At 50.2% G+C, this 17,712-nt stretch overlaps 7 protein-coding genes across 7 annotated transcripts; 6 read left to right on the top strand and 1 right to left on the bottom strand.

Moving 5' to 3' along the window:
* Positions 1 to 51: 51 nt before the first annotated feature.
* On the bottom strand, positions 52 to 2,603 carry C7974DRAFT_391535 (FAD binding domain-containing protein). The gene is made up of 2 exons (XM_046141592.1): positions 2,013 to 2,603; positions 52 to 1,963 (listed from the first exon to the last, which is right to left on the bottom strand). Exons 1-2 carry the CDS (start codon positions 2,270 to 2,272, stop codon positions 184 to 186), a joined length of 2,040 nt encoding a protein of 679 aa, XP_045999628.1. The 5' UTR covers positions 2,273 to 2,603; the 3' UTR covers positions 52 to 183.
* A 12-nt stretch (positions 2,604 to 2,615) lies between these two features.
* C7974DRAFT_333503 (acetamidase) lies at positions 2,616 to 5,185 on the top strand. Its single transcript, XM_046139135.1, has 7 exons — positions 2,616 to 2,894; positions 2,957 to 3,087; positions 3,154 to 3,175; positions 3,227 to 3,234; positions 3,282 to 3,546; positions 3,614 to 3,808; positions 3,877 to 5,185. Exons 1-7 carry the CDS (start codon positions 2,787 to 2,789, stop codon positions 4,798 to 4,800), a joined length of 1,653 nt encoding a protein of 550 aa, XP_045999627.1. The 5' UTR covers positions 2,616 to 2,786; the 3' UTR covers positions 4,801 to 5,185.
* A 2,012-nt stretch (positions 5,186 to 7,197) lies between these two features.
* Positions 7,198 to 8,717, top strand: C7974DRAFT_391523 (polysaccharide deacetylase family protein). Its single transcript, XM_046141591.1, has 5 exons — positions 7,198 to 7,384; positions 7,435 to 7,492; positions 7,541 to 7,606; positions 7,657 to 7,674; positions 7,734 to 8,717. Exons 1-5 carry the CDS (start codon positions 7,337 to 7,339, stop codon positions 8,525 to 8,527), a joined length of 984 nt encoding a protein of 327 aa, XP_045999626.1. The 5' UTR covers positions 7,198 to 7,336; the 3' UTR covers positions 8,528 to 8,717.
* Positions 8,718 to 8,804: 87 nt separating this feature from the next.
* Positions 8,805 to 10,732, top strand: C7974DRAFT_160160 (uncharacterized protein). The gene is made up of 4 exons (XM_046135934.1): positions 8,805 to 9,144; positions 9,199 to 9,847; positions 9,896 to 10,631; positions 10,716 to 10,732. Exons 1-3 carry the CDS (start codon positions 9,082 to 9,084, stop codon positions 10,627 to 10,629), a joined length of 1,446 nt encoding a protein of 481 aa, XP_045999625.1. The 5' UTR covers positions 8,805 to 9,081; the 3' UTR covers positions 10,630 to 10,631; positions 10,716 to 10,732.
* Positions 10,733 to 11,185: 453 nt separating this feature from the next.
* C7974DRAFT_374942 (uncharacterized protein) lies at positions 11,186 to 12,042 on the top strand (the record flags this gene model as incomplete). The annotated part of the gene is made up of 2 exons (XM_046140179.1): positions 11,186 to 11,816; positions 11,867 to 12,042. 2 exons carry the CDS (start codon positions 11,186 to 11,188, stop codon positions 12,040 to 12,042), a joined length of 807 nt encoding a protein of 268 aa, XP_045999624.1.
* A 543-nt stretch (positions 12,043 to 12,585) lies between these two features.
* C7974DRAFT_160081 (uncharacterized protein) lies at positions 12,586 to 14,174 on the top strand. The gene is made up of 2 exons (XM_046135933.1): positions 12,586 to 12,620; positions 12,677 to 14,174. The coding sequence occupies exon 2, from the start codon at positions 12,780 to 12,782 to the stop codon at positions 13,941 to 13,943; it is 1,164 nt and encodes a 387-aa protein (XP_045999623.1). The 5' UTR covers positions 12,586 to 12,620; positions 12,677 to 12,779; the 3' UTR covers positions 13,944 to 14,174.
* A 1,099-nt stretch (positions 14,175 to 15,273) lies between these two features.
* Positions 15,274 to 17,384, top strand: C7974DRAFT_411824 (uncharacterized protein; the record flags this gene model as incomplete). Its single annotated transcript, XM_046143598.1, has 7 exons — positions 15,274 to 15,412; positions 15,459 to 15,593; positions 15,646 to 15,779; positions 15,830 to 16,084; positions 16,134 to 16,426; positions 16,482 to 17,169; positions 17,220 to 17,384. 7 exons carry the CDS (start codon positions 15,274 to 15,276, stop codon positions 17,382 to 17,384), a joined length of 1,809 nt encoding a protein of 602 aa, XP_045999622.1.
* Positions 17,385 to 17,712: the final 328 nt, after the last annotated feature.

Genomic DNA, 17,712 nt, shown 5'->3' with positions numbered 1-17,712 from the left:
GATTGGCAGCATCCATAGTCTCGAAAGACCTGTTTGTCAAGAACTGCAACGTGTAAGAAAATATTCGAATGTATTCTATCCATGAAAGCATGTTCAATGCTGCCGTGAGTATCCTTTATGTTGCCCAATCCACAGACCAACGCCATGACCATGCTGCCAAAATGTACTCGTGATACATTAACATTACTGATCTTTCATGAATCCCTCATAGTAGTCATCCATCCAGTAAACGGCTGCCATACCGTTGTCCCTGCTGCCGCTGTTGAATCTACGCACTGTACCCACGTAGCCATCAGGTCGAACATTGAGAACCACAACCTCGTCTTGATCAAGTCCATCCAGCCACTTGTCCATGACGGTCTGCTTACGGGTATCCTTGTGGGGAACGTCATCAAGGTAAAACGACCAGGCAGAGTCACGCAGCACAGGCGGCAAGTCCTTGATCTCGACGTCGTCCCGGTTCTGATCAGTGACCAAAGCGTATGTGAAGATGCCGCTGACAGGAGTATATCGTTCAGGGAGAACAAATTGATCATGAGGCGCGGCTAGCGGAGGCTGCATGGTGTATGAAGCGTTGCCCGCGGCGGTGATTCGGCCGACGTACGACCCCATACCAGACTGTTGATGACACACTGTCTCAAGGAAAGGTGTCGCTTTTTGTACATTATGACAGAAGAAGTAGATGCGAAATTGACCCAAAGCAGGAATGTCAGTTTGAATGTCGACAGGGTTCGAGTCAATAAAGCGCGTGACCTTTGCGGGAGGAAGTAAAAATCCTGGTGTGAGATGGCCTCGTGTGGAGCCCTTGGTGAACACGTTCAAGACATTTGGTGTGTAACTAACACCGTACCCAGAGATGAATGCAACGTTTTTGGTGAAATTAGCCGCGAGAGCAGCAGGGTCACCTTCGTGGAAGGCATTGGCATGCTCATAGTCGAAATCGATGAGATCCTGAGCGATTTTCTTCCGCTCTTGCTCGTAACTCTCCATCAGACTGGCCTTTGCAAGACCACGGACAGCAAAATTCAACTTCCATGCCAGATTCCAAGAGTCGTGCATTGATGTGTTCATGCCCTGCGCAGCCTTAGGTGAGTGTGTATGGCTAGCGTCTCCCGCGATGAACACTCTTCGTTCGGCATCGGTGAACTTGGAAGCCACCCTCTGACCGATCTTGTAACGCCCGAACCATTCGACATTCCTCCATTCCAGTCTATAAGGTTGCAGGATTGCGCGTGCACGACTCTGCACGAACTCTTGGGGTGTCTGTTCGCCTGCAGATACCGCCGCTTCTGAGCCTGGTCGAAGCTCAATGTAAAGACGTGTCAGACCACGCTCACGAGGTATCATCAACACAGAACCCAGCGTCTCTGACTGGACAACGACCTTGCTCCAGATATCTGGGAAATCTGTGTCAAGCACGCCATCCAAGACACCCCAGACAGCCTCAGACGAGGAGCCAACAGGTACCGATCCGGGAATGGCCTTTCGTACTTTCGAGTGGGCACCGTCACAGCCAACGACATATCGAGTCGCAAACGATTTTTTGATTTGGCCAACGCCTTGCTTGCAGGTGACAGTCAATGGTCGAATCATCTGTGGTGTGTATTCGAGGCTTTCGAAAGCCGTGTTGCGTAGCACTGTCGAACCCCGCTCTTGGAGGTCACTCTCAAAAACAGCTTCGACCATGCCTTGGTGGACCAATAGGATGTATGGGTCGAGTAGGTCAACTACAGGAGGGTAATGAATCTCACGGCCAGTTCGGTGCAGTGGCTCTTCGGCCGAAGACTTCCAGAAGGAGATGTCGAAGATCTTCACACCTTTGCGCAACAGAGGCTCTGCAATTCGCATCTGGCGCAGAGTCTCGATTGTCTTGGGCTGAATGCCATCAGCGCGTCCGGTCGAGGTACGGTCAGGTCGGTCGTCAATGATTCTTGTTTGGATGCCGTACCTCACAAGATTATCGCTACATCGTTCAGCTCGATTGATATGCAAAGACGTTGCTAGTAACATACGCAAGCATGAGCCCAGAGGGTCCCGCGCCGACAACTACTACATCGCTCATGAAGCTTGAGTAGTCATCTTCTTTGGTATACGAGTATTGTGATGCAACTTCCAAGCTACTACCCGAGGAACGTGAGTCAATCGACTTGACAGTTAAACCAGGAGCCATCTTCTGGAGCTTTGTGTGGCCGGTAGGCGATGTTCTTTGCGAAGGAGGTGGCGTCTGATCAGATCCTGTGCGCTTCATGAGGTTCCATATCGAGGGCGACATGCTATAAGGCTGGCCGTTTCTATTGTTGGACCGCTAAGTTGGAAAATGGGGGTAACCTGAGAAGTCCAGGAGGGGCAAACGTTCGAGCATCTGCTCGAGGTGTGCCCATTTTCAACTGATCTAAGGCTGTCATAGCCGGCCCAAGAGCTCCCCGGCAGTAGTGGTGAAATTCTTGTCGCAGGCCCTAAACAATAAGGTGATCCATACAAGGGCTTGCTGTACGACGAGAACAGTGCATTGCGAAGTTGTTTTGGGCGGCAGACGGAAGGTGCGCCTCGGGCGCAGAACCCCACCTTTCATCTCGTCGGGTCCGAGCTGGGGCCCACCATTATTACAGTCTACACGCGCGCGGCCGCTTAGGGACTCGACGGCGGTATGACATTGCCCTTGCTGTGCTCTTATCGTGTGTGATAACGACGAACGTTGAATAGCAAGAGCAGGCTGTTAATTTTCCATCTGCGCCTGCATCTGATCTATTACATTCTACCTAGGCACCTACACCTACGACTTTGCCATGACTGCCTCGGAGGTGCCACAGTGGCTGCAGGTCGTTAGCGAGAAACGGCTCGGTAGCGAAAAAGCTATTGACAAATTCCTGGAGGCAGATCGAGCTCGCTCCGAGGTATTTCTCCTGTTCCCAGAGAATCTCGAATAGCCTTTTGACTGCGCGCTAAGGCTCTGCAGCTCGACACTCCTGGAAGCACCAAAAGCAATGCCCGAGATGCTAAGGCCATCGATGGTATCGATGACACTCTGCAAGCAATTGCTTCTGGCGCCGTGAGCGCGTCGACGCTATGTGCTGCCTATGTGCATCGGTATGTGGGCTCTGTGCGCCACCCTACATAAAATAATCGTGCCATGCTCACGCCACACTCGTATAGGGCAATCGATGCTCACAGACGCGTAGGCGCCGCTCCCAACCCCAATTCCGGACCACATTGCTGACCGGCACAGACAAACTGGCACGTTAAACCTTGCAATGGTTCCGGAATTTGACTGATGTTCGCAGCCTTACCGAGATTCTCTTTGAAGGGGCGATCGAGCAGGCCAATGCGCTCGACGAACATTTCAGAAAACATGGCAAACTCGTGGGACCCTTGCACGGCGTATGCATGACCCTAAAGGATCAATTCGACGTTGAAGGATTTGACAGCACGCTGGGCTATGTTGGGCGTGCTTTCAAACCAGCCACGCAGGACTGTGTTTTGGTGTCACTCCTGAAGCAGCTGGGAGCCATCATCATCGCAAAATCGAATCTGCCCCAATCCATTATGGTACGTCACCGGCTTGCGTCCTCCGCAGAGGCAACCGTTCGGACGCTTACGGATCTTCTTCTCGCAGTGGTGTGAAACCGACAACCCGCTATGGGGGCTGACCGTGCATCCGAGTAATGCCGAATTTACCCCTGGAGGTTCGACAGGTGGAGAGGGCGCTCTTTTATCGCTTCAAGGTACCGTAATTGGCTGGGGCACGGACATAGGTGGCAGTATCAGAATCCCGTCCCACATGAATGGCTTGTACGGGTTGAAGCCGAGTGTAAGCTAATACCCACGAGGCAACCCATCATGTTCGTTGCATCCTACCTGGTACTAACGAGAACCCAGAGCACCCGCCTACCGTACCAGGGCGTATCTGTGTCCACCGAGGGTCAGGAGCATGTACCATCGGTCATTGGGCCGATGAGTCGGTGCATTGACTCTCTCGTTGCTGTCACTAAGGCTGTCGTCGATGCCACTCCGTGGAACCATGATCCAAAATGCTCTCCCATAACCTGGCGGTCCGATATGTTCGAAGACCTGCAATCCCGACCTCTGCGCATCGCTGTCATGAGAGATGACGGCGTAGTTCGACCACATCCCCCAGTGGCACGCGTACTGGAGGAAGTCGCAAGCAGACTTCAGCAAGCTGGCCATGACATTATTAGTTGGAGTCCAGGAAATTTGCATCAGGAGTGTATCGATATCATGGACCAATACTACACAGCTGACGGAGGCGAGGACATCAGACGAGATGTCGAGAGTTGCGGTGAGCCCTTCATCCCGCACGTCGAGGCCCTAGTGAATAGGGGGAAGCCAATCTCAGTTTATGCATATTGGCAACTGAACAAGCAAAAGGCTGCGGCACAGAAGCGATATTTGGAGCTTTGGAAGTCGACACGGTGCGCCAAGACTGGAAAAGAGATTGACATACTTCTCTGCCCTGTCATGCCCCACTCCGCAGTCCAACACCGCCAGTGTCGATGGGTTGGATACACCAAAGTCTTTAATTTCATTGATTATCCTGCAGTAGTGATACCCGCTGGCCAAGTTTCCAAAGAGCTGGACAGCGAGGCAGCGATGACTATGGACACGTACGTACCCAGAAACCCGCTGGATCACTGGAACTGGAACTTGTTCGACGTGGACGCAATGGACGGTATGCCTATCGGCGTGCAGATTGTCACGCGCCGACTACACGAAGAGAGAGCATTGGGTGCCGCAAAGATCATTGATGCTTTGCTGAAGAGATCTCGCTCTTCTGTTGACTGAGACGATGACCCTCGACAGTTCATACCAATCGGTGGATAAGCGACTTTCAAGCTAACCACCTTAAATACAGAACTTGCAGTCACAATAACCACTAGAGCTGAAATCTGGTTAGAAGCTTACTACATTATAAGCGGTAGCAACCTATAGAGACGCGGTAGTTATTTGCATTTTCCTTGCTTTATCGTTGCATCCTTAATTTACTGACGTTCCTGCAAAGTAAGAGTCACTGCCACAACAGATTGCAGATTTGATGATATAGAATGCGAGCTACCGGTACATGCTTTTACGTTGTAGGATGAACTGCGGACTATTGTGTAAAGATGTAACCCGAGTGTTCCACCACGCAACAGTAGAGAGGGGAAGATGTAGGAAAACTCTATAGAATACTTTTTTTGCCTACAACGTATGTAACACCTAACCAAAGTTTAGTCTAACGTGTTCCACCACCGAGCCGCGCACCCCACCGAGCCGCGCACCTCTGCCAAGACCTCATCACATTCTACTACTATCATGATGCCTCAACAACGTGATATTGAATTGCTTCCTGTTGAAGATAGAATTATCCTTGCTATCCAAGCCCTCAGATCTGACGCGTCACTAAGCTAGCAACGCGCTGCTGCCATCTACAACGTGCCTAAAACCACCCTCCGCAACTGACGCGCTGGAATAACCTCACAACGCGATATCCAAGCTAACTCATCAAGGCTTCACAAGCATGAAGAGGAGGTGGTTATACAGTACATTAGGAAGCTTAATGCTAGAGGCTTTGCCCCTACGCTTAGCTACGTACGTGAGATGGCTAACCAGCTACTAGCTAAGCGTGGTAGTACTCACGTTGGAGAGAACTGGGCCTACAGGCTAATCTAACGCCGACCTAAGGTTAAATCTCAAGTAACTCGAACTCGTGATCACCAGCGAGTCCTCTATAGCAATCCAGCTATTATAGGCCCCTGGTTTGATCTTGTACGCAACGTCAAAGCCAAGTATAGCATCCTAGATAAAGACACGTACAACTTTGATGAGACTGGCTTCCAGATAGGGGTTAGGGGGTCAGTGAAGGTAGTAACAGCCTCTGAGCGGCGCCTCAAGCCACTTGGAGTTCAGCCTGGTGATAGGGAGTAGGTAACGTTAATTGCCGCCATCAACGCTGTAGGGTGGGTTATCCCACCCTTCATCATCTTCAAAGCCAAGAACCACGACCAGGCCTAGTATCACAACCCTTAGGATTAGAGAATAGGAGTTAGTGATAATGGATGGACAACAAATGAGCTTGGGCTTGCCTGGCTATAGCACTTTATTAAGCATACAGAGGCTAAGAAAGTGGGTAGTCATAGGCTGCTAATACTTAATGGCCACAAGAGCCACAAGTCACTTGCCTTCTAAGATCTGTGTGAGGAGAACAAGATTATCACCCTCTATATGCCCCCCCATACCTCACATATCCTTCAGCCGCTTGATGTGGGTTGCTTTGCCCCACTAAAGCGTGCGTACAAGGAGGAGATCTAAGTCTTGGCCAACTGCTATATCAACTATATTAACAAGAAAGCCTTCCTGGCTGCATTTACCCTAGTATTTAACCAAGCCTTCTTAAAGGGCAATATCCTATCAAGCTTCAGAGCAACTGGCTTAGTCCCAGATAACCCAGAGGTAGTACTATCAAGGCTTGAAGTGAAGCCTCGTACACCAACACCACCTATACCTGGGAGTACCCCTTGGCAGCCTAAAACACCAAGCAACGCCTGGGAAATAGAGGCTCAAACAACGCTGATTCTTAAGAGGATAAGAGACCATAAGAGCTCCTCACCTGAGTCTATTCTTGAGATGGTGCTGCAGGTTCAAAAGGGGTCAACTTTGAAGGTACACTCACACACGTTGCTTGAAGCTAGAATAGCTAAGCTTAAAGAAGCAAATCAGGCTGCCTCAGAGCGTAAAAAGCGTAAGAAGAAGCGGATTCAGAAGGGAGGGACTCTATCACAGGCAGAGGCAGAAGCAATAGTTACCCAACGGGATGCTGAGGTTCAACTTGAGGCCGAGAGGCGTGAGGAGAGAGTGCAGGCAGGTGCTAGCAGCAGGGGTATTCCCCACTGCAGAAGGTGTGGCAACACAGGACATAATAAGCGTACATGCAAGAAAGATGCAGTAGAATCAGGCAATTAATTTAAGCTATTGCGCACTATTATACCTTGTTGTAGCGTTGAGTTATTGAGGTTTAAATGTAGACAGTTGCATTTAGTGCGCGGCTCGGTGGGGTGCGCGGCTCGGTGGTGGAACACGTTAACGCATCATGATAGCTACAAGTTCTGTGTTAAGATTCGTCAGCTTGAAGTATCCGTACAAACGTAACACGGACGATAAGCAGTGGGTCGGTGCGCCCCCACCTTACACTCCACTCCATCACCATCTGGACCCCGCGCCACGGCCGACCTGACATAGGCGGGGTATATGTTTACTGTTACAAACATGACTGCAAAATCTCAATCCTGCACTTCTCCAATCCAGTTCCAATTACTGCACTCGACTTTTCTGATTCATCACCATGGGCAAGAAGAAGGTCCTTGTGAGCTACGGTGTTGACATCGATGCTGTAAGAATACGACTTTCCAATCTTACCGCGAACAGCGCTTAGACTCGTAGGTTGCAGGTTGGCTTGGATCTTACGGTGGAGAGGATTCCACCAGCGACATCAGCAGAGGTTCGACGAGGGACCTTCCAGCCAACGTCTACGTCTAACAGGGCATAGGGCTTTGGGCAGGGACTGTTGGTACCCAACGTCTACTAAAGCTTTTTGAGAAGTACGGCATCAAGGGTGAGTCAACCACTTCACATTCATTAGACATGTCACTAAATCAAGATTAGCGACATGGTTCATACCAGGTATGTCTTTTCTAAATACCTTGCAGCCCGATATATACACATTCATACTCATATTTCAGGTCACTCTCTCGACACATTCCCTGAAGATTGCGCTGCAGTCCGCGATGCAGGGCATGAAATTGGTCTCCACGGCTATTCCCATGAGAATCCTGCAGATATGACCTTCGAGCAACAACGAGATGTTTTGGACAAAACCTACAAGCAGCTCACAGAATTCTGCGGAAAGCCTCCCCGGGGTTCAGTTGCACCTTGGTGGGAGACGTCTGCAGAAGGAACGGATCTGCTCCTCTCTTACGGCATTGAGTACGACCACAGCATGTCTCACGAGGATCACAAGTGTTACTGGCTACGTACAGGAGACGAGTGGACGAAGATTGACTACTCAAAGAATGCAGTTGATTGGATGAAGCCACTCACTAGAGGCACGGAAACGGGATTGGTTGAGATACCTGGTTCTTGGTACATTGACGACTTACCACCAATGATGTTCATGAAGAAAAGCGCGAACTCACACGGGTGGGTGAATCCGCGAGATGTGGAGCAAATCTGGATGGACCACTTTGATTACTTCTACCGAGAGTATGACGAGTTTGTGTTCCCAATGACCATTCACCCTGATGTCAGTGGGCGGCCGCACGTTGTGCTTATGCACGAGCGGATCATTGAGCACATCAATAAGCATGAGGGAGTGGAATGGGTTACCATGGAGCAGATGTGCGATGATTTCAAGAGGAACAACTCGCTGCCAAAGGATGCGAAATTACCAGCGCCACCGGGTGAAATCCTGAAGAAGCAGAAGGCTGGTGAAGCATACTCACTAGTGAATTACAACGGGCCAACAGATTTCAAGTAGACATACGTGTATGGTATATTTCATGTCAGCCAATCCAAGTATATTCCACTGCGCAACAGCAAAGTGGGGAACACGTGGCAAAACTTAAACAAGATTTGGTTGTCTACAATATACATAATTAATTGACAAAGTTTTAGCTATAAATATTATAGTAGCTGCAAGTACTGTGTTGAAGTTGTTCAGATTGAAGGTCGCTAGGTATCCGCTGTCTACTCTAAAACGTGAGAGCACTGTGTTCCCCTCTTCCCCCACTCTTCACCTCCCGCACATCCGGCCCGCCGTAGCTGCACCTCTAACCACCACTTTGCGACTGCGACCAATACACTAGTGTGCTGCTAGCACGATAAGCTTGTATGCACCTCTCGTGTGCGACGTGAGGGTCATCCCGATCGATAGGTGGGCAGAATGGTGGCAACTACAGACGGAGTGGGAGACCAGTGGTAAAGCTTTCGTTCCAAACCGCTGTGCTTAAGAATCAAACTGTGGACGACATCTGGACTGTCGTCCCACTGTCATTCCACTGTCATTCCATTTCGTTGGTATTTAGTGACATCATGGCTCCCTCTAAACCACGAGTGATCCAGCAAAAACAGCGGGATGCTGCGACCAAACTCGACGCAGGTTATCCACATCTATACAAACACGATTGATCCAACTAACCAGATATGTAGGTCATAATAGTCGGCGCTGGGCTTGGCGGCCTGGGAGCAGCCATCTCCATTTTACTGGAAGGTCACAATGTGCAAATCCTTGAAGTAGCATCAGAAATCGGGGAAATTGGGGCCGGAATTCAATGTCTTCCCAATTCCACACGCGTTCTGGTTTCCTGGGGTCTAGAGGAAGCTTTATCAAAACTGGCTACCTCACCGCGATTGTGCAACATGATCGGGTGGAAGGGTAAGAAGATCTCATATATGGATTTCCACGAGTATGAAGCACATTGTGGCACACCGTTCTGGGATTTTCATCGTGCAAATCTACACATGGCATTATTGGAGAGAGCGGTCGAACTAGGCGCGAAATTGATGACGAACTCCAGAGTCGTGGATATTGAGTACGAATCGAGCGAGGATACTACAAAAGCGATAGCCGTGTGCGAAAATGCGCAGAGATACAAAGCGGATTTGGTAGTTGGTGCTGACGGAATTAATTCTGCGACCCGAGAGCTCTTACTAGGCCATCCAGACCCTCCGCTACTGACTGGGGATCTGGCTTACAGGTTGTTGCTGGACACTGAGCAAATGATGAAAGACCCTGACTTGAGACATTTTGTCGAAGACCCCCAAGTCAACTACTGGATTGGACCTGATGCTCATGCTGGTCAGTTCAAATTTCCCTCGCTTTGTTCATACAGCTGATACCTTGCAGTCAACTATGTTCTCAGAGGTGGCAAACTGTTCAACATGGTCCTCTTGGTGCCAGATGATATGCCCGCAGGCGCCAATACCCTCGCTGGTAACGTTGAAGAAATGCGTGCCCTATATGCAGACTGGGACCCACAGATCCCCAAACTTCTAGCTCTTTGCAAGGACGTTTACAAATGGCGCCTGATGATTCGCCCAGGACTGGATCCGACTTGGTCGCACCCTTCTGCTGCTTTAACTATCCTCGGCGATGCTGCACATGCTACACTTCCATACCTCGCATCTGGCGCTGGTATGTCGCTCGAAGATGGACATGTGTTAGGCTTATGTCTTGGTGCGATCAAGAACAAGAGTATATCTGAAAAGAAGAAGGCACTGGACATCTACGAGCGCTGCCGCCGTGAGCGCACTGAGCGAGTTGTGTCACGCGGAAACAGACAGCAGCATCTCTACCACGTGCACGATGGCAAAGAGCAGGAAGAACGTGATCGCTTACTAGTTGAGTTCGCGAAATTTAACGGCAAGGGCAAGATCGAGAGGGGCCAGTATGAGGCAGCAGGGTTGGGTCTTGAGATGGATCCCCTAGCTTGGAGATGGGGTGGGGTGGGCAGTTGGTTGTTAAGTTATGTTTGTGAGGAGGATGTTGAGAAGAGGACTAGGGAGTTCGAGGCCGATGCCGAGGATAAAATCTCAAGCCCAAGAAAGGCGAGCCAAGAGAGTGTGAGAGCCGTGCTGTAAAGGTCAGTGTATATTAGTAACCCAGCGGCCACAGCAAGGAATGTTCAAGAAGGACTATAGACTGAATTTGCTGATAATGTGGGTAGTGGTAAACTGAATTTCAGCCTCAGGTGTTATTGTCGCTACAGGTCTGCAGGTTTTGGTTTGAGGTTAGTCAGCTCGAAGCTTGTTGAAACGTGAGAGCCGCAGAAGCTTGCCTCCCTCAAGCTTGAGCACAAAGGAGAACGTGTGTCCCCTTCTTTGACTTCTGGTATTCTCCTTTGTGCCGGCGTAAAATTAGAAGTTCTGTCAGCCTTCTCAACAATCATGTTTCGGAATAAGCCATCAGCCATACTTATTGAGCGCATCCCTTGCCAAAAGACCCTCGTCAAGACGCTTTGTTCGCGCGTTGCATTTCTCTCGCCTGATCTCAGCCTTGCGCTTCTTGGTTTTCTACAATAGATCACGAACACAATCCCATCGTTTGCTACTTTATTCCGAGTACTACGTAAGTAAACAACCAACTTGGTTTTTTTTTTTGCTTTGCAGACTCAGTCAATTCCTTCCTCTTATCGCTATGCGTTTACAAACGTTTCGTCGAGATACCAGCTGCCCAAATGGTGGCGTTTTCTATAGGTGCAGTAAAGGGTTTGTTGGGTGCTGTCTTGTAGAGGCTTGCAATCCGGGAATTGGTTGCCCAGAAGACAAGGATATGACTCCAGCTGACCGTAAGAAAGATTCAAAGCGAATATCAAAATCTGTAACTCAACTGCAACTAGGTCCGATAACAGAGTCATCGACCTCACAAAATGCCGTAACAACTGCGACTGTAGCGATGTCTTCATCGATATCTGTGACCAGTCTCACATCGTCGTCAACATCAACAGTATCAGCCCCTGTGTCATTATCTCCCAGTTCTACCAGTCAATCTGCACCGGCAGAATCATCCACGTCTTCTGCTGCTGCTGCTGCTGCTGCTGCTGCTGCTGCTGCTGCTGCTTCAAGCGAGAAGCAGGTGCCCAGCAACGAAAGTCCAGCATCAACTAGAACTGTAATCGTTGGGGCAGTTCTGGGAGGCATCATCATCATCGCAATCATTGTTAGTCTTGTGTTCTGCGTCCGTCGTAGACAGCGCACGAAAGTTTACAAAGCGGCAACCAGGTTTCCTTCGCCGCATGTCGGAAACAACATGTCACAACAGCTTCCTGGTAGGTACCGCTGTCAGTACATGCTATACTCACGTTCTGACGAGGACCAGATTATCGGCAGCCTATGGTCGCGAAGTCCGCTGGATTAGTGAGAATCGAACAGGAATTCGCACATCACGTTGGGAGCAAGGAAGTTGTACTGGTAGCTGAGATGGGTAACACGTCGCCGAAAGACACTGTCTATGTAGAATTGCCAACGAGCAATGATTGTAGACGTAACGTTTGACCCCAAAAACGACGCACAATCCGAGTGGGCATGTTAATGCAACAAAAATTCGAATCTGGGTGTTCTCAAATCATGGAATACTTTTATTTAGTCCTCTATCTGATTCTATGCGCACAGTGTAGAGCGCTAACTGACCGGCCACGAGGGTGTCTCTCACGGTTCAGGTAAGACGGCGGATAAGCAACGTTCAAGCCGATCACAATCAACACAGAACTTGCAGCTACCTCTAAGTACTAAGGTAGATACCTAGGTATTACCTTGTTACCTAGGTACCCAAAGCTCAAAGTCAATAAGGCATTACCTATACCTAAGTTGTAGGCAACCAGGAGTTTAATAACGTTACCCTGCAATCTCCATACTTTGATATTGTGTGGTGTTATACGGCTCACATCCTTAGTTCCCTGTTGAACCTGCAACGCGAGAGGGTGTGAAGAGCATACACGTGATTGCGGGCGCCCAAGTGCGCTGCAGGTGCTGCCCAAGCGGACCATTGTGGTGACTGCCAAACAGCTTTCTGGCATATCGCTTACAGCCCCCATTCTTCATCAACAACTCAATCTATCATCTCGCTCTGTGGTGTGGTAAGTTAAACAGTCCCTCGCTCTTCACGCCTGCAGCCCCGCTGACGTCATAGTTGATCTCGAAGCCAGCCCCACTCTACTCTCGCGCGCGAGTTGAATCGGCAAGTTGTCATCGACTTCGCAACGCGCGCATACCAAGCAAGCCCACATCACAACATGCCCGAACAAGACGCGACTACAGCAGGTGCGGCGCAGGAGCAGACCAAGAGCTTACCCCGCTATTTTCGAAACGATGCGTCGTTGGGCCGGCGAGACGCTCACAAGCAGCTGCTAGCGTCACTAGATCGACTTATCACGGATTATCCACCGCACAAGATTCCGCCCGGCGGTGGTCTTTATTACGGTCCCATATCTGTGGCCTACCTTTTCTACGCTCTTCACAACGAGTACCCAGATCTGAAGCTGGACGACTATCCGTTGAATACCTGGTCCGCAGCATACATCGAGCAGGCACAGGCAAATATCAAGCAGTTCCCGCCACCATCACCGAGTAAATGCGGTGTTTCAAACGACATCATGTCATTATTGGCTCTGTACGCCGTGACTGCGAAAGACAAAGATACCGTCAGGGAACTCTGTGATCATGCGGCTGTGCTGATTGAGCCCGAAGCGGCCAACGAGTGGTTGTACGGGCGCGCTGGCTACTTATACCTGTTGCGGCTGGTCCGTGGGGCTTTCAAAGATAGCAAGGAGATCACCGAGCTTATAGAGGACACAGCTGACGAGGTTATTGCGAACATCGTGGATAGTCCTCGGCCATGGAAGTGGCATGGCAAGGCTTACGTTGGAGCGGTGCATGGCGCGATCGGAATCATTACCCAAATTGTTCTCACAGACAGTTCATGGGCGCCCAAACTTCAGGCGGAGCTGACAGTTCTTCTCAGCTATCAGTATGAGAGTGGTAACTTTCCATCATCACTCCCGCCAGGCAAGGATCGTCTCGTCCAAGTCTGCCATGGTGCACCCGGAGTTGTTTCATCGCTACTCGCTATTCGGACATACTTCCCCGATCTCGTGGATCGTATAGACAAGGTTGTATCAAAAGCCCGGAATTGCATCTGGGAGCGAGGTTTGCTGACTAAGGAGCCTTGTTTGTGCCATGGAATTACAGGCAATGCTTTGGCCCTGGAAGGAGAACAATTCGAGCATTTCATGACCTACACAACAGGTCATGAGATCAAGGGTATGGCGAAGGACCACATGCTAGAGAAGTCTGATGATCCGTCAGCGTTATGGTGTGGTGAGGCTGGAAGGGCTTGGGCGTGGGCAGTCGCAGACAAGGGACTAGCGAAACGACTACTTGGCTACAACGACATCTGAACCTACCATGATGACACGACCAAACGGATAGAATGACATGACAATCGGGTGTGAAGAGACAGCTATGCATGCGATCTTTCGTCTGACATAGGTACACCTCGGCCGATTGCATGCACATGGCGGATCTCCTTTAGATGGTTTCGCAGTGTGTCTATGGGTTTTCTTAAAACTGGCTATTTGCAACGTAGCACGTACGACTTCGGGTATCTTCCGCAAGTATGACTTCCGCTTAAGCATTGATTCGACGCTGGGTCTGATGAACCAACGTACTATTCACAAGGACTGAAGACTGTTGAGTCGCTTGCATCGCTCCATGTGTTACTGACAATCTATGTGTAACTCAGCATCCAATTGCGCGCCCACGCAGCCAGATGGACGATTCACACAACGCCGCTGAGTCGTACAGCGCGCGAAATTTGCACGCTTTGTGTGACGGACCCTATCGATCACCTACATGAGCTGATGAACCACTCATATGCTCACAACAGCCCGAGGTTTCTCAGATTCGAGAGTTTCAATGGTACAAGAATCTTCAAGCTGAGCAACCTTCGTCGTGAGTGTTGTGCAGGTCAAAACGTTGTACAGCTGTATGCACAATCAACCCATGAGGTAACTCGTGCTACACAAGGAAGGAGATACACAGCAACTATACGGGGAAAGTGCGCTTTCTTCATCTAAGCGCGTGCCGATTGACCGAGCGTCTTCCATCCGAAAGCTTTGGTCACGAATTCTGGTCAATACCCAATGCTGTAGCTGCACTACTCAAGTAAGCTTCCGTTCCATGAAAATCGCAATTCTCGTTGCTTTGCCATGTGCTGAAGGTTATACAGCTTCCTGGTTCTTACTTCATCGTGTTCGCTTCCAGTCTGATTACCACTTTCTTTCCTTGATCAAATTCCATATCTCGGTCACTGCTCGCCTTTGTTTTTGAATTCAAAAGGCCTGTTCTTCGTCTGACTTCTTGTCGCAAAAGAAGCTGGTTACGTATCCATCGTCGGGCCAACGCTTCGCTACCAGTATAACAGGAACAAAGTAAGGGCAAGTAGCGGATCCTTACCACGTCTCTGCATCATCGACAACATCGATTGCGTGTAGATATCAGTGTTCGTCCTTTCAATCGCTCGGCCAGCAAAAATTGTTCCGATATAGCCTGGGCAAACTCTACGGAGAATGGCGCTCTTCATACCCTGACCCATGCCCCTCTCATTTAAGGTTTCTGTTGCGTTTCTTTGAGCCCGCACCCAGCCATTGAGAGGTCAAAATTTTGAACAGGGTCTGACATTGTTCCAGCAGATCTGGATTTACCCCTCCTCAATCGCTTCTGTTCAGTATGACTACGGTGCGGCCTTTCTGGCTTCTGGTAGCCCTCTTGTTCCTTTCCGTCGCAAATTGCACGCCTACAGAGTTTAATTTGAAGCGACAATCCAGCGATATCATAGTAACGGGCATTGACTCCACCGATCAGGATGGTAGAGCATCCCTTCGTTGTAGTGCTCTCGGGGCTAATACGTACAGGCAACTCCTTCCTTCGTCTGGAAGTACGCGACATGCAAGCGAACTACCCAGATCAGTGGAACCTCTATCTCATCGGTCTTGATCAAATGCACGTAGCGGATCAGAAAGAGCCTCTGTCGTACTATGGCCTTGCTGGTGAGGTTGCGCCATGATCTAGCTCCGGGGGATATTAACGTTAGTCGTACAGGCATTCATGGCAGACCGTACACGACACAGCTGGACGCACCAGGCTTGAGCCATAAGACTGGCAGTATCGGATACTGCCCCCATAGCATGGCATTATTCCTTGGATGGCACCGCCCATATCTCGCGTTGTTCGAGGTGCGTTGCAATGCGTATTGAGAATTGTGTTAATTGATGACCCTCAACAGCAAGCACTATATGCTCGCATTCGACAACTTGCCGAAAATGCACCTGCGGATCAGATTGATCGTTATCGATGGGCGGCCTCTTCGTTCCGGATCCCATATTGGGACTGGTCTCAAGGCGACCAGAGTGGCGAAGTGCCGGACTTCTTCATGTCAGAGACGACTGTCGTCGATACTCCCGAGGGTCGTAAAATCGAGATCTGGAATCCGCTCTACAAGTACGATTTCAAGCCGGTACCCAAAGGCTTTGAAGGCAAGGTGAGAAATCCACACGGCAAGACGGACACGTGGCTAAAGGAAGTATTAGTGGACGCAAATCAACCACACAATTCGATGGCCGGCCTCAGACAACCCTGGCGAGGAGTCGCGTCAGCACGAATTTGCGGCGAGCTTTGCCAAATTGCGACGCCAAATTCAAGACCAGACTGCACTTGCCTTTCGACGCGATACTCTCAATGGTTTCTGGGAAGCCATTGAAATGGTACATGGATGGGTACATGGAGCGATTGGCGGCGGCTACTCCACTGGCTTCGGCGGTAAGGGGCACATGTGGCCACTCGAGTATTCCTCCTATGAGCCATTGTTTTGGCTGCATCATGCGTACGTACTTCTGCTTCTAGCACCTTTTGACGGCAAGACTGAAAATTTCCTCCAGCAATGTTGACCGACTGTTCGCACTGTACCAAGCGCAGCACCCAGATGCCCGCCTTCAGCCATCCAATGTTGGCAGTGCCGGCAATGTATTTGTCGAAGACAATAGTGAAGTTGACGGAGATACGCCACTCCTTCCTTTCCGGCGCAACCCTGGCAGCTTCTGGACAACGAACGAGGCTATGGACTGGAGGATGTTTGGTTACGATTACGCTGACACCCGTTCGGCTAGCACTGCGTCTGCTCGAGCGACGGTTTCGCGACTGTACAGTGGTAACGCGAGAGAAAGACTTACGAGCGAGGGGGTTGGGAAAATTGGGAACCTTCTTACTCCGGATGTTGCAGATGCTACTTACACAAACTGGGTTATTGAGACGGCAGCAGCGCCGCTGGACCTGCCCCCCACTTTCATCGTACAGTTCTCGCTCGTAGGTGACTTCTCATCAGATGAGTCAACCGACGTAGGCATGTGGTCTGTCTTGATGCCAAGCGATCACAATCAGGCTAAGCGTTCACTGCGCAAGGTTCAGAAGCTAACCAGCCGTGCGGCCGCTGCCGATATGACTCTACACGGTACGCTTAGTTTGACAAACAGCCTACTCGATCAAATTGAAGCTGGGAAGATCCAAAGTCTCGGGGCGCTGGATGTTGTTCCATTTCTGAAAGAGAGATTGAGCTGGAAAATTTATTCGGTGAGTTCCAGTTCTGAACATTGCGAGGAGCCGTTGCTAATCATGAGTAGAGCGATGGCACGCAATTACCCGATTCGAGCATGGAAGCCATCAGGGTTCAGATTGCGAGTGAGTCTGCGCGTTTTCCGAGTGATCCAAATGTGCCGATTGAGTACAGCAATGACACTGTTGCATATCCGGAGGTTACGGCCGGCAAGATGGGTGGTGCCAGCTAGACAGCCTTCCATGGGCCTCTTTTCCTCTCCCGTGTTCACGACCACCCTCCTTTTCCGTAGCGATCTTCGATAACAATGTAATAATCTCCTGCTTGATGGGTGAATCCGTACAGGGGATCAGTTCCTCCGGCTGTTAGATCATGGGTATCCGTTGTGAGTTTGGCCAATACAGAACAGCTACGACACTCTCCTGGGGCTTCTAGTTGCTGAATGCATGCCGCGCTGGCACACTGCATCAGCCCGACGTGCTAGCCCCCTGTATTCTGAAGTACGTGTTGGGGTCGCGTGTCTGGCAAAGTGGAAGGAACGCGGCGCCGGAGATTGATTT

This window comes from Boeremia exigua, assembly GCF_020726555.1.
Source record: "Boeremia exigua strain MPI-SDFR-AT-0100 chromosome Unknown C7974scaffold_4, whole genome shotgun sequence".
Taxonomy (NCBI): domain Eukaryota; kingdom Fungi; phylum Ascomycota; class Dothideomycetes; order Pleosporales; family Didymellaceae; genus Boeremia; species Boeremia exigua.
The sequence above is the reverse complement of the archived record's forward strand: the minus strand, read 5'-3'. Positions and strand labels throughout refer to the sequence as shown.

Coding starts and splice junctions, on each gene's coding strand:
- C7974DRAFT_391535 (XM_046141592.1), bottom strand. CDS start 2,272: ATGTCGCCCTCGATATGGAACCTCATGAAGCGCACAGGATCTGATCAG. Junction 1,964..2,012: donor CCCTCTGGGCTCATGCTTGC/GTATGTTACTAG, acceptor TGAACGATGTAG/CGATAATCTTGTGAGGTACG.
- C7974DRAFT_333503 (XM_046139135.1), top strand. CDS start 2,787: ATGACTGCCTCGGAGGTGCCACAGTGGCTGCAGGTCGTTAGCGAGAAA. Junction 3,088..3,153: donor TGTGCTGCCTATGTGCATCG/GTATGTGGGCTC, acceptor ACACTCGTATAG/GGCAATCGATGCTCACAGAC. Junction 3,809..3,876: donor TGTACGGGTTGAAGCCGAGT/GTAAGCTAATAC, acceptor ACGAGAACCCAG/AGCACCCGCCTACCGTACCA.
- C7974DRAFT_391523 (XM_046141591.1), top strand. CDS start 7,337: ATGGGCAAGAAGAAGGTCCTTGTGAGCTACGGTGTTGACATCGATGCT. Junction 7,385..7,434: donor ACGGTGTTGACATCGATGCT/GTAAGAATACGA, acceptor TTAGACTCGTAG/GTTGCAGGTTGGCTTGGATC. Junction 7,493..7,540: donor CACCAGCGACATCAGCAGAG/GTTCGACGAGGG, acceptor AACAGGGCATAG/GGCTTTGGGCAGGGACTGTT.
- C7974DRAFT_160160 (XM_046135934.1), top strand. CDS start 9,082: ATGGCTCCCTCTAAACCACGAGTGATCCAGCAAAAACAGCGGGATGCT. Junction 9,145..9,198: donor ATGCTGCGACCAAACTCGAC/GCAGGTTATCCA, acceptor CCAGATATGTAG/GTCATAATAGTCGGCGCTGG. Junction 9,848..9,895: donor TGGACCTGATGCTCATGCTG/GTCAGTTCAAAT, acceptor GATACCTTGCAG/TCAACTATGTTCTCAGAGGT.
- C7974DRAFT_160081 (XM_046135933.1), top strand. CDS start 12,780: ATGCCCGAACAAGACGCGACTACAGCAGGTGCGGCGCAGGAGCAGACC.